This window comes from Drosophila nasuta, chromosome 3 (assembly GCF_023558535.2).
Source record: "Drosophila nasuta strain 15112-1781.00 chromosome 3, ASM2355853v1, whole genome shotgun sequence".
Taxonomy (NCBI): domain Eukaryota; kingdom Metazoa; phylum Arthropoda; class Insecta; order Diptera; family Drosophilidae; genus Drosophila; species Drosophila nasuta.
Window position 1 is genome coordinate 26065226 of NC_083457.1, and position 13205 is coordinate 26078430.

General features: G+C 42.8%; 3 protein-coding genes across 5 annotated transcripts; 1 reads left to right on the plus strand and 2 right to left on the minus strand.

Annotated features, from left to right (window-relative positions):
* Positions 1-462: 462 nt before the first annotated feature.
* Positions 463-1450, minus strand: LOC132793086 (uncharacterized). Its single transcript, XM_060802750.1, has 2 exons — positions 1308-1450; positions 463-1249 (listed from the first exon to the last, which is right to left on the minus strand). Exons 1-2 carry the CDS (start codon positions 1333-1335, stop codon positions 723-725), a joined length of 555 nt encoding a protein of 184 aa, XP_060658733.1. The 5' UTR covers positions 1336-1450; the 3' UTR covers positions 463-722.
* Positions 1451-1911: 461 nt separating this feature from the next.
* On the plus strand, positions 1912-11213 carry LOC132794482 (probable helicase with zinc finger domain). 3 transcript variants are annotated; one of them, XM_060804954.1, is made up of 6 exons: positions 1912-2103; positions 2950-3507; positions 3577-4189; positions 4449-8002; positions 8319-9507; positions 9721-11213. In XM_060804954.1, the coding sequence occupies exons 2-6, from the start codon at positions 3124-3126 to the stop codon at positions 10311-10313; spliced, it is 6333 nt and encodes a 2110-aa protein (XP_060660937.1). In that variant the 5' UTR covers positions 1912-2103; positions 2950-3123; the 3' UTR covers positions 10314-11213. The 3 variants fall into 3 exon arrangements, with proteins under 3 accessions (XP_060660937.1, XP_060660938.1, XP_060660936.1); XM_060804955.1 differs by having other exon boundaries at positions 1912-2099; XM_060804953.1 differs by having other exon boundaries at positions 1912-2055.
* A 994-nt stretch (positions 11214-12207) lies between these two features.
* On the minus strand, positions 12208-12940 carry LOC132794483 (H/ACA ribonucleoprotein complex subunit 2-like protein). Its single transcript, XM_060804956.1, has 2 exons — positions 12592-12940; positions 12208-12530 (listed from the first exon to the last, which is right to left on the minus strand). The coding sequence occupies exons 1-2, from the start codon at positions 12840-12842 to the stop codon at positions 12299-12301; spliced, it is 483 nt and encodes a 160-aa protein (XP_060660939.1). The 5' UTR covers positions 12843-12940; the 3' UTR covers positions 12208-12298.
* Positions 12941-13205: the final 265 nt, after the last annotated feature.

Consider the following 13205-nt stretch of genomic DNA (forward strand, 5'->3'; position numbering starts at 1 on the left):
AACAAATAATAAAAATTCCGATAATATAATAATATGGACCGGCAATTTACTGACTGGCGAGGTGAATATACATTTCAATAAATATACGAATAATTTTAAATAAAATAGCTTATCATATTCACTTATATCAGATCATAGATCTCCTTCACCGCCGATGACGCCTAAGACGCCTAGCACACCGCAAATATTTAATTTTGATAATACATCCCCAGATTCCCCAGCACCTACTGCACTCTTTGGAGGTCTTAGGCCCAGATTATTGGATGTACCGCGGGCGCCAATACTACGTATGAACAATGGTTCCTTCCACACATCGGGAAATTTTTCTGAGAAATTTATGCGCCTCCGGTCTGTCTTTTCACCAAACGCTCGGAGGAAAATAAGTGAAAATACTTTGTAATAACGCCATTCAGAAGCTTCCCAGTCGAGCAGCCGATTCTTCGATATATCTGATTCCATGGCTTATTTTGATGTTTGTTATTTATTTTTTACAATTTGCTAAAGTAAAGCTAAAATATAATGTTTCAATTATGGATATTTTAAATATATATGAAGTCAACTTTTAAAATCTTTGAAGCATTTTTGAAAATTCTGAATATAGTAAGTAATTTGATTTACATTTAGTTAAAAGCGGATCAGAACACAAACAAAAGGACATAATAAGTTATAATAATGACAAAAATGACTAACAAAAAGTTGAATTACAAAAATATAATCACCAATCACTTTTTAAAGAAATTTTTCGCAAATTTGATAAGATCCAAGGCTAGTTTCAATTCCTTGGCACCTCGGATACCTAGTGATTCCAAATCTTCGAGTGTCATCTGAATTAGTACTGAAATGTCTATTTCTTGACGTGCAAACAAGTTGGTTAAATGAGTATTTCCTGTGCGATTTAGTAGCGAGCGCACACGAGGACTAAGAGTTGGCTGCTCCACCGGGGAGCTCCGCTTAAATTCTCGCTTCTCCTGTTTTACAACCTTTTCCTGCTTAATGCTACTATTTTCAGTCGTTGTGCTCTGGGCATTTGGAGAAAATACTGATCGGAGGCGCATAAAATCCTGAGAGAAACTTCGTGATGTTCGATTTCGACTACCAGACAGTCGTCGTATTGGAGCCCGCGGTATGTCCAATAAATTGGGCTTAAGGCTTCCAAAGGAGGCAGTTGGTGTTCTAGAATCTGATGTGTTATCAAAATTGAACATCTGTGTTGTTCTTGGCGTCAAGGGTGTTAAGGGAGACTTAGGATCTATAATAAAAAGTGTATTCATAACTATTTCAAAAACTTTATTCAAAATGGTATTTACCTCGCCAGACACGATTATAACGATCCATATTATATTTTTAAGTGACTTTTCGGTAATTAATTAAGTAAATGTGGGTTCATAAAAATTCGTCTAACTTAACTGTAAAAAAGAACCATGTGTGATATGTAAAATGGCATTGGAAAGCTTAGGTCTCGGACATCGCTTTGAGTTGGCAGCGCTGGATACTAAAGGGATTAGGAAGTACTCAGTAGCTTAAATTTGCGCCCAATTAAACGATTTCGATAAAGAACGACAATATCTCTTTTATCTATTATTTAAATTTTTCAATTTAATTTATTATAAATAAATTTCTTATAAAAAGTTATACAAAAAACTATATATATACATATATTTACATTTAAAAAAATGAAAAAAAAATTCTTGCTATTTGAAATTAAAATAGGATTATTTAAAATTGTTTAAATAATAATATTAAAAAGTTAAAATAAAGCAAAAACATTTATAAATTTATTATTTAATCCAAAAATAAAAGCGTAATTCTTAAATTGAGTTAGGCTATTCGATAGCTCGATTATTGAAATGCATCAATGAATTATCGTTCGCCCGCCACAATTTAGTGTTGGGTAAATTTTGTGCAAACTCAGTGATGAACGACCCAACACTAGTACATACATAGCTTATTTTTAACATTTTTCGACGTGAGATGTGCATTTTCTATCATATCTGTGTTTAACCATGTAAAATTAAATTAGAGATTAGTGTAGTAACATTATCAGTTAGTGCAAAGGTAAATGAATTATGCTGCACACAGAACTCTGAAGACGGCGAATAGTAGGTACACATCTCCACCTCTGCACCTCTTCTGCTTGGCAAAATGACAGCTGCTGCGCCTTTGAATTTTTCGGCTGATAGAGATACTCTATTCTTGCAAAAAATTTGCAAGGAAATTTCAAGTACATTGGTCAAAGGCCTGTAAATAAGCACAAATTGAGTATGGAAAAAAATGCAAATGCAATTTACATATTGCGCTTGTGCTTGTATATGTATATGGGCATATATGCACATGTATGTACATACATACATACATATGCATAAAAGTCCATGTAAATTTATATGGCAACATCATTGCGTATGGCCATATCAAAAAGCACTGCCTGCTAATTTGACATTCCGTTTTGTGTTTGGTGAACTGAACACCGTCTACTGTTGTTGCAGCCGCAACAGCAGCAGCGAAAATTTTGAGGAAAACGCAAAGTATTGTGCAAACAAGAAAACAAACAAAATTATAAATGAATTAACGAAATGAAAAAACAATGTTTGGGAGCATTCTAACAAATGCAATTTACGCATGATATCGCTGCAAATTGCGAAAGCATATAATACTGCAAAATGCAATAATTAATTATAATTTAAAAAATAAAAGAAAATAAAAAGGAATAAGAATAAGAGTTCAACAGTGAAGAAAAAGCAAAAATAGACTGCGAATTTTGTGTAAATAATCTCAGCATGTAGCCGTAGCCGCCTCGCATAAACACTTTAAAAGCGTGTGCAACAAAAAGAAGAGTGGAGATATTTTGACTATCAATTATTATTCCTTTAAAGTTGTTACTTTGTGAATTGCCAATAAGAAGTCGATGGTTAGTTAAATGTGTTTAATCGTTAATCGTTTTTATCTTTGCAGAAAACTGTAATTGTAAATTGTAATAATTAAGGGAAGCAAAACACATAACCTACTTAATATATATACATATATATTGGGCAACTGAGCCACGAGCCAAGAAAAGAGAACGCCGCCGTAAACATTACTAACCGATAACATTGACGATAAACCAAACCAAGCGGCTGCCATTGAAGAATGGCTGCCGAAAAGGAGATGCAGGCACACGACATGGTGCGCCGAAGGAGCTGGGCACGTGCTGTGGCGCTCTACGATCAAATACTCGCAGCCTCGTCCAGTTCCAGTTCCGCTGCCAGTGGAGCGACAGCAACAACAACAGTGCCGCCACAACAACTGCAGCTGCAGACGCAAAATGGAACGTCGCGTGCCCAAAAGGATCAACAGATCGCCTGTCTGCTGGGCCGTTGCGAGTGTCTCCTCGAACTGGGCAGATACGAGAGCTGTCTATCGGACGCGTATAAAGTGCTAACACTGCTGGCCGAGCAGACCGAATGCTTGGCCAGCGTATCGCGGGCACGTCGCTGGCTGGTGCACGCTCTCTTCAAGCTGCACAAGTATCCCGTAAGTCAACTGAATAATTCATTATTTAAAATATATATATATATATAAATAAATATTAATTATATGTAGGATGCGGAGCACTTTCTGAGCAAGTGGATCAGTGAGCTCAGTGGCCAGCAGATTTTCTCGGACATATCGAAGACCCTCGAGCGTTACAAGTCCATCATACAGATGATTATGAATGGTCACAACAAATCGCAGCAGTCGCAAACGCAAAAGATTCCGCATGCGCGACTCGAGGACGAAATGGCCATACTGGATACTAAACTGGATCATTGGGCTACTAACAATCTGCCGCTGGACAAGTATAGCAAGCTGCTGAGCAACAAGGGGCTAAAGAAACGCGAGCAACAACAACAGCAGCAACAACAGCAGCAGCAGCAACAACAACAGCAGAATGGCAGCGGCAGTTTTAGTAGCAGCAGCAGCAGTAGCACTGGAAGCAGCAGCACCATGTCCACTTCCAGCATCTGTGCCAAGAACACGGAACTGCTGTCGGCCATTAAATTGACGGGCGGCAAGCATCCGCCAGCATCAGAACTTGGCCCAGATGCAACGGATCAGGCGGCACACTCAACAACAACCACGTGCAGTTATTGTGCCATCAATTTCCAAACACGCAATGAGTTGAGGCAGCACTGCCAGACTGAAAGCCATCAGAAAGTGATAATGAGCGATGAGGGTACGATTATTTATGATCCAATCCAATCCACACATTTATTATACTGATGAGTAGAGTGATATTGTCTGCAGTTGTAGAAAAGGGTATGCTTAGCCCAAAGACAATACACAAGCCTTATAGTTCTACTCCTCATTAAAGTTGAAATACTTATTGTACAAGTTTAATGCATCCTTAAGATGTTGACATCGGAATATCACCTAATTAGTGATCTTTCGATTGTGTAAACTTACTTACTCAATTGTAATAATTGCATTTGCAGGTCGCGATTGGAAGTGGCGTCCGCCACCTCGGGGGTACACCCTGGACACGTATAGCGTCTGCGAGACATTTGTGGAAGCACACACCTGCCACTATGGGGCGCAGTGTGTGGAGGCGCACGGCCTGGACGAGCTAAACGAGTGGAAGGAGCGCTTCGAATACCGGCGAATGCGTGTACAGAAAGCCTGCGAGAAGGAGCTGTATGGCAAGTCGTACACGGAACAGATACTCGAGCAGTGGATCCAGGCGACAGCTCCAGAGCGTGTCATGTGTGAAAGAGTCGCCGATGTCGAGGCTAAGTGCGAGCAACAATTGGTCACTAGCATCAGCTCGAAGACTTCGACACGCGAGTGGCTCTTTCAGTTGCAAACATTGCGATCTCTGCGAGCTGTGGCGCTGCTCCAAGATGCGCATCGCAATCATTTCGCCATCAAATCGATTAAGCTCGACAATGCGACCACATCGACGGCCGAGGATGTGGAACTGAAGTCGGATCAGGAATGGGTGGCCACTGGTGTTGCTAACATGCCAGAAACCAGCGAAGAAGAGCAAGATGCCAACACGACAACAGCAAAGAATCAGCTAACACACTTGATCACTGTGGAATTTCATACGGAAATTTATGGTACGTTCCGGCAATCAATATGCTTCGATGTGGGTCAGGAGCCGCTGCTCGTGCGTCATCTTTGTGTGGATGTTTTGCCCGTCAGCGATGCCGAGAAGATTGAGGAAATCAAGCGTGACATAATCAACAGCTCAGCCACGCGATGGGATGTCTCTAACACCCAATTGACTCGATTTGAGACCACAATTGGCACGCATCTGAAGACGGAAGCTTACCTGAGTGATCTGCAGCATGAGCGTGAACTTCTGGAACGCTATCCATGTCCACGGGCGGCGACTTTCACGCTCACCCAGTCCACCATTGTGGAGAAACGACTGACGCAAAACAACTATCGATCGCGTATCCATGAGCTGCTGTACGTCGAGGAGATTGCTCGCTACGAGCAAATCGCACGATACAATGTACGTACACGTCTGACAGTGGCTTCGAATTATATTTTAACGCCGGCTGGCATGGCGACAAGCACAGCCAAGTATTCGCTGGCTGGAGAACTATTCGCATTGATGCGCTTGGGCAAAGACATCTCGGAGGATACCTCGCCGGGTCGTTTGATTCTCTCCAACTGCAGTAGCGTTTACATTTCGGCACCCGAGGATGCCGCGAGTAAAGCGGAAAAATCGGATAAAGCTGGAGAGCGCGCTGTGTACGAGGCACTCATTGAGGACAAGGGCAAGAATGTTATCTATCTGAAGCTGTCGTCTAAGTGCGTGGAAGCCATGGGCTTGCAAGCGGACACTGAACTGGATGTGGACATACAGTTCCAGCTGAATCGCATGCCCTATTGCGAGTGGCACAACGCTGTCGACAAGATTACCGATTTTCGTTTGATTTTCCCAGCCACCGAACTGGAGCCATCCATACCCTGGACACCCAAGAAGCAATGGGCCGATGCCTGTGAACCCAAGCTGAATGCCAAGCAGCGTGAGGCAGTCAATGCCATTACCACGGCTCTTAATATAAAGTTGCCACCGATTTTACTCATTGGTCCATTTGGCACAGGCAAAACTTACACATTGGCGCAGGCCATAAAGCAATTGTTGGCACAGCCAGAGGCCAAGATACTCATCTGCACGCATTCCAATTCGGCGGCAGATCTCTACATTAAAGAGTACCTGCATCCGTGGATTGAAGAGGGTCTGGAGGAGGCAACGCCTTTGCGTGTCTACTACCACAAGCGTTGGTCCGCCACCGTCAACAGTGTGGTGCAAAAGTATTGCATCACCGATGGCGTGGGCAACTTTCGACGTCCCAGCATTGAAGACATTATGCGGCATCGCATAATTGTTGTCACCCTAAGCATCAGCATGGAGTTGGCTACGCTTGGGCTACCCAAGGGTCTCTTTACACACATCTTCTTGGACGAGGCAGCGCAGGCGATGGAATGCGAGGCAATTATGCCGCTTGCACTGGCCAATGACTCGACGCGCATTGTGCTGGCTGGTGATCACATGCAGATGAGTCCCGAGCTATTCTCCGCCTTTGCCAAGGAGCGCAAGTTGCACATTTCGTTGCTGGAACGACTCTACGATCACTATCCATCAAACTTTCCATGCAAGATCCTGCTGTGCGAGAATTATCGCGCCCATGAGGCCATCATACGCTTTACCTCGGAGCTGTTCTACGAGCAGAAGTTGGTGGCATCGGGCAAGCAGCCGCGTCACGAACGCTTCTATCCGCTGACGTTCTTCACGACACGTGGCGAAGATGTGCAGGACAAGAATTCAACGGCATTCTACAACAATGCCGAGGTCTATGAAGTCGTCGAACGGGTGTCGGAGCTGCGCAAACGTTGGCCCAGCGCCTGGGGAAAATTGAATGACACGAGCATTGGAATAATGACACCATATGCGGATCAGGTGTTTCGCATACGTTCCGAGCTGCGCAAGCGTCGCATGGGCGGCATCTCTGTGGAGCGAGTGCTCAACGTGCAGGGCAAACAATTTCGCGCTGTATTTTTGTCCACCGTGCGCACACGTCGCACCTGCTTGCCACAGAGCGGCGGCGGCGGTCAGGGAGCTGGAGGAGCAGGAGCTATGGCCAGCGCGGCCAGCATTGGAGATGCCGATACCGACTATGGTTTCTTAAGCAACTCTAAGCTGCTAAACACAGCGATTACGCGTGCCCAATCGTTAGTTGCTGTCGTCGGTGATCCGGTTGCTCTCTGCTCCATTGGCCGCTGTCGCAAGGTCTGGGAGCGTTTCATTGAGATCTGCGATGAGCACAAGTCGTTGTTTGGACTAACCTGGTCGAATTTGCGCTCCCAACTCGATGGCGTTGAGATGAAGCGTGGTTATGTGCTCAATCCGCTAGCGCCCGAGTTTGTGCCACGCGCTCTGCAACCCGAGGCATACTTGCGAGAGCAGGCCGCCTTGTATCTCAATGCACCGACGCATGCGCCACCCGGCAGCCAATCGAATCATTACGCCGCATCCGCGAACATTGGTCCCGGCCCGGCGGCAGCGCATCAAATGAATCAAATGGCCGCTGCAATGGCAGCCAACCAGCAATTCTCGCACATGTACTCCACCCACATGGCAATGATGGCAGCCGTTGCCGCCGGCGGTGGCAAGACCTCGAATGGCCCCTCACCAGGTCCAGGACCGGGTGGTCCTGGTCCGCATCTTCGCGGCCACATGGGCATGCGCGGTCCGCCGCCAAATGGACCGCCACCTGGACCACCACATCTGCGGCAGGCTCAGCCGGGTGGTGGTGGTCCGCCACCACCACCTTATGGCCAGTACGCTGCCATGCAGCACTGGCGTCCACCTGTGACGCCGCAACAGGCACAGCAACAGCAGCAGAATCCTAATGCCAGCTTGTGGGGCCCGCCGCCGCAAACAAATCCCTGGAGCGTCCTACCGCCAAACAAACAGCCACCGCCACAGCAGTCGGGTGCCCCCGGCCGTGGTCCAGGACCCTTACCACCACCAGTGAGTATAAATTGTTTATTTAAATGTAATACAATTATTTTTTCTTATTATTAGCTTAGTGCCAACAATTTGTAGCTGGATCGTTAAGATTGCTATATTTTTCAATAATTTGTTTAACTTTATGTTGGATTAAGTGGCCTTTAAAACTGAACCAAATATTCTAGGCATCTAAGCTATAAAATCATAAATATTAATATAAATGACCTGAACAGCGTAGTCTAGCCTAATGCACGTATTAATATCAATTATATCTCTAATTACATAAATAGCTAAACAACTTTATATTAATCAAACACCCTTTTTTTGTCCACAATAGACTCTTCGAGGTGGCAGTGTGCCACCAGCAGCAGCAAACGCAACAGCTGCTGCACAGTTGCTACGTAATCCCAGCGAATTGGGCTACCTAGCGAAGAAGACGCTGTACAGCCATGGCCAGGCGCCACCTCCTCAACAGCCCCCGCCTCCACAACATCATCTTTATGGCCAGCCACCGCTGCCTATTCAACGTGGCGGCAGCGTGCCCAACGGTCCGATGAGCCCCATGGAAAATGGACCTCCACCACCTTATCTGCGGCATAATGGGGCTGGATCTGGTTACAATAACTATGAGAAGGCAGCAGCAGCACCACAACAGCCGCCGCCTGCACCCTACATGTATTCGGCAGGCAAACAGCCGTCTCCCAATGCTGTACGTTTCCCAGCAGCCCATGAGCTGCTGCCGCCAAATGTGAGCATCTATGAGATGGCATTCAATTCGAAGGAAGAGCAATACAAGTGGTATCTCAAGCTGCTCGAGTCGGTGGGACAAGATGCGGCCAACAAGTTTGGTGATATGCTGCGACAAGTGATGGCAACGCTGCAGCAGCAGGGACATCAGCAGCAACAGCAGCATCCACAGGGACCGAAGCCACAACCACCGACGGCACCAGGGCCGCAAATGTTGTCGAATCCACATGCTGTCATGGGACCGCAGCCACAGCGGCCACAATATCCAATGATGTACTCGACACCGGCACAGGCGCAGAACCAGCAGCCAGTGGAATCGTCCCCGCCGTTGGATAACTTTAATCAGCAAATTGATCTTGTGTTTAATTCGATTATGAATGGCGCCAATGATGTTGCGCAGCCTATTCTTCGTGATGTGCTCGGCATGGTGGGCATAACGGCGGCAACAGCGGGCTCGGGTGGTATTCCCCTCGTCAATGGCATGTTAAATGGTAGCGAGTTGCAACATCAACAACAGCAACACCAGCAACAACAACAACAACAGCAGCAGCAACAACAACAACAGCAGCAGCAACAGCAAAGTCGCCTCTTTGCCATGATGCAGGGCCAACAACAGGCACAACAATCAGCCTTGCCATTGGCCAAACATGCGCCGCCAAGTCAGGGGCCACCGCAGCCACAGAATCTGTATGCCAACCACATGGGAGGACCGGCGCCAGGTGTTGTTCATCCCTCTGCCAACAGCAACAGCGCTGGTGTTCCCAATTTCATGGGCAATGGTAAGTAAACGTTATGTACCAAGGTTGCAAATCGTCTAAAAGAAAAATTGAGTTCCCAATCAATCTTTTTAATTTCTTGTTTATACATTTTAAAGATTTAACCAATGCGGTTAACTTATACTAATACAATGATATTGTCTTAAACGCAAGCAGTTTGCAGCCCTCATATAAACAATATTGTAATGCGATACTTACACATTATTTTTTTATTAGCCAACAACGCTTTGCTCAACGACAAGTACAGCAACTTTAATAACCCCAACAATGGCGGTCAACACAACAGCAACGGTCTGCACAACAATGCCAGCTCGGTGCCGCTCTATCGACGCCAGGCAATGACCGGCAATGGTAATAACAGCTACAACAATATGCCGGGACTGTTTGCCGGCTTGGATACTGGCACCAATTTGATTGAGGCCTTGTTTCAAGCCAACAATGTGGTCGGCGATCATTCGAACAAGTCAGACCATGCTCACGGCTTGTTGTACAATAACTACAATCAGTTGAAGGGTGGCCATGAATTGGACTTGTTTGCTGTGCCGCCACAGACGGTACAGTCCGCCACAGATGCGGCCAATCATCAGCAGTCTTCGGCAACCACATATGCGGCAGTGCTAAGTCAAGGTCCGCAAGCAGCAGCAGCACATCAACAACAACAGCAGCAGCAATCTACAATGAATCCGGCACGGTCGCTACATGCATCAAAATCATCTCAACCAACCAATGATATGTTAGAAAAGGATCCATTTGCAGCCATACGTGAATTGGGACAAGCAACCACGGGCTTCTACAACTATTTTCAGTGAGCACGTTCTACGTGGCACCGCAGCGTTATATGCGTGGGCGGAACAAACCCCGCCTGCTGCATGTGACATCACGGTTTAAACAAAGCAAGCAAACAAACAAGAAAAAAATATAAAAAACAAAAGACTAGGGTCTTCATAAAAAAAAGGAAAAGAAAAAAAACAAAAACAAAAAAGAAAGAACTAAAAACTACAAAAAAAGAAAAAACAAAAAAAAATGGCAAAATTAGAAAAACCCAAAAACAGGAAATATGAATTGCTTGTTAACTTTAGCTCTCCCCCTTTGCTTTTTTTAATTGCAATTAATTTAAATATGTAGTCTTAATTATTACAATTATTATATATATTATCTACGCATACGTTTAGTAATTACAAACAAAATCGCTGCAGCAGGCCGTTCCGCCCCCAACGCACGCCCCAGGCGCTGTCTGTCATGCCGCATGTAGCAGGGTCGCTCTGAGCATCCAGCCCCCATTATTCATTAGGCCCTTGAAACTAAAAATAACTTATAACAAGAAGAACAACAAAAAAATTAAAAAAGCAAAAACAAAAAAAAAATCGAAAAAAAAATTCAATTAGTTAGTTGTAAGATAAAATTCAACAAAGTTTGTATTTAATAATCATTCTATTTGGTCGTAGATTAAATGCTACGAAACAGTTCTGTTTGGCCTAAGTGCGCTTGAGTTATAAATACATTACATATATTGTACCTTACCTTGAGTTTTGTACAGCAGTTGACCATTCGAAACAAAAAAAAATTAGTAACTGAAAAAAAAAATTATCATGTACTCAAATACATATTATTGTCTTTATTCAAATCTTTAATTTATTTACGTACTTATATCGTACAAAATACAAATACTGCTTTTTAATTGTACTTTAAATATATACATGTAATGGCTATATGGGATACTTTTATTGTATGCACATCTTTTCAACCAAAATAACATTTGTATGTGCACAGGATAGGATAGAAATCCTTTGTTCTACATATGTGGTGTACAGTAAACCACCTTCCTGGTTATTGGCGATATGAAGTGGATAAGTATATCAGATACTAACGCTTCGTGACGTTTTCTATCTTAGATATACTTACTAACCGAAGCATGTGCGATTGGTTTTTAATATTTTCCTCAGTATTCTCGCATCTGGTTTACTCATTCTGAATAGAAATTTCGTTAGCTCCTTTGGATGCATATGCATACTAAAACTTAGTTATAGATATATATATACCTTTCTATATACAAACACTTCTATAAATATATATATATATATATATTAACATATATATGAATGTAATTACTTGTATAATCTAATCATCTTTTGCATTACAAATGAAAAACACAAAACAAAAAAAAAAGAACTAGTAAATATATATTCATAAATATATATATTTAATAATAAAATACCAGTAACAAATATTAATAATAGTTATATGTCTGTTTGTCTTAACAACACATTTAATTAAGCACAAAATAACTTTGAATACTGATTTGAAACACACGAAACGCATCCATACTACACATAAAAAGAAAACCCTGTGTAATCAAATTTATAAAAATACGTATGAAAAAATTAAAAAAAAAAGATCCCCAAGGGACAACCAAAAAAACCAAAGATGTTACTTTATTTTGCTATATGTATTTCTTCGTGTTCAATGGTGCTGGCAAATTAATCAAAATTGTAATGTTAATGGGATATAACGACGATGGATGACAACTAAATATTGCTGCTAAAGATCTTTCAATATCACCAAGAATAGAATCATATCGTTTCCAAGGATAGACTGCATCCTTTGCATTTTTTTGTTCGATTCTTGCAGCTAATCCCCTGCAAAGGAATATCTTCCACCTGTTGAAGCTTTTTTTCACTTTAACCCCCACGTACACAGTTAAGATTTTGTACAAGATTATAGTGTATTTGTAAATTGAAAATTAGGATCTTAACTAGCAATGTTCTTACTTAGGAATACAGACTAATTTAGCAACTCAAACTGGAACATTCAGCTTGGACAGCTCATCTTTGACTTCATCGTATAAATCTTTGTATTCCTCATTTTGGCGAACAAGCAAGGCGACTGTTCCTCGCTTAACACCCATCGCAGCACCGAGATCAGCACGACTTGGTGTGTAAGTGTAGGGAATACCCTTCTCCTCGCACACAGCGGGCAGGTGGCACATGATGTCCACGGGAGTCACATCACCGGCAAAGATGCAAAGGCTGTGGATGATGGGAGTAGGTTAATTTCATATAAAAAATAGCTAAACTATAAACCACTTACCCAGTTTCACCTTTGCGTAAACGTGTTTGCACATCCTTGAGTCCATTTCGCAAGTAGGTTTTATGCTTCATGGCTTTCTTGACCAGTTTATAAACTTTCTTGGCCAATTTCTTGCCTGCCATCGGTTTGGCGATGGCGTTAATAAACAGCAATTTGTCGTCATAGCTCTCTTCTTCCTTAACCGACACATTTCCACTGACTTTAACGGACGTGTCGGCGTCATCATTTTTCTCTACTTTTACTTTAACCATTTTATTTTCTTCTTTTTAATATATTTATCTTTATGGAAATGCGTAGTCTGCACGACTTTGATGCTCATCAACAAACACGTGTGTTAGTAAGTGTGACCACAGGTTGAATTAGAGATGCAGAGAGAAACATCGAATATAAAATCGATATATATCGACTTTTTTAAACTTCGATTTTTGGTGCTCGATGTTTTCTGTAGCCAAATTAAAGGTTCGTTATATTCATTTATTTTAAATTAATGTGTTCTATAATAATACTTTTATTTCGCAAAGAAATAATGAAAAACAGCTTTCAAATTCCGTTTTATTTATTAGCCTATAGCAATAGGCAACATTTATAAAAAAAAAATCCGACTTAACGTTAAC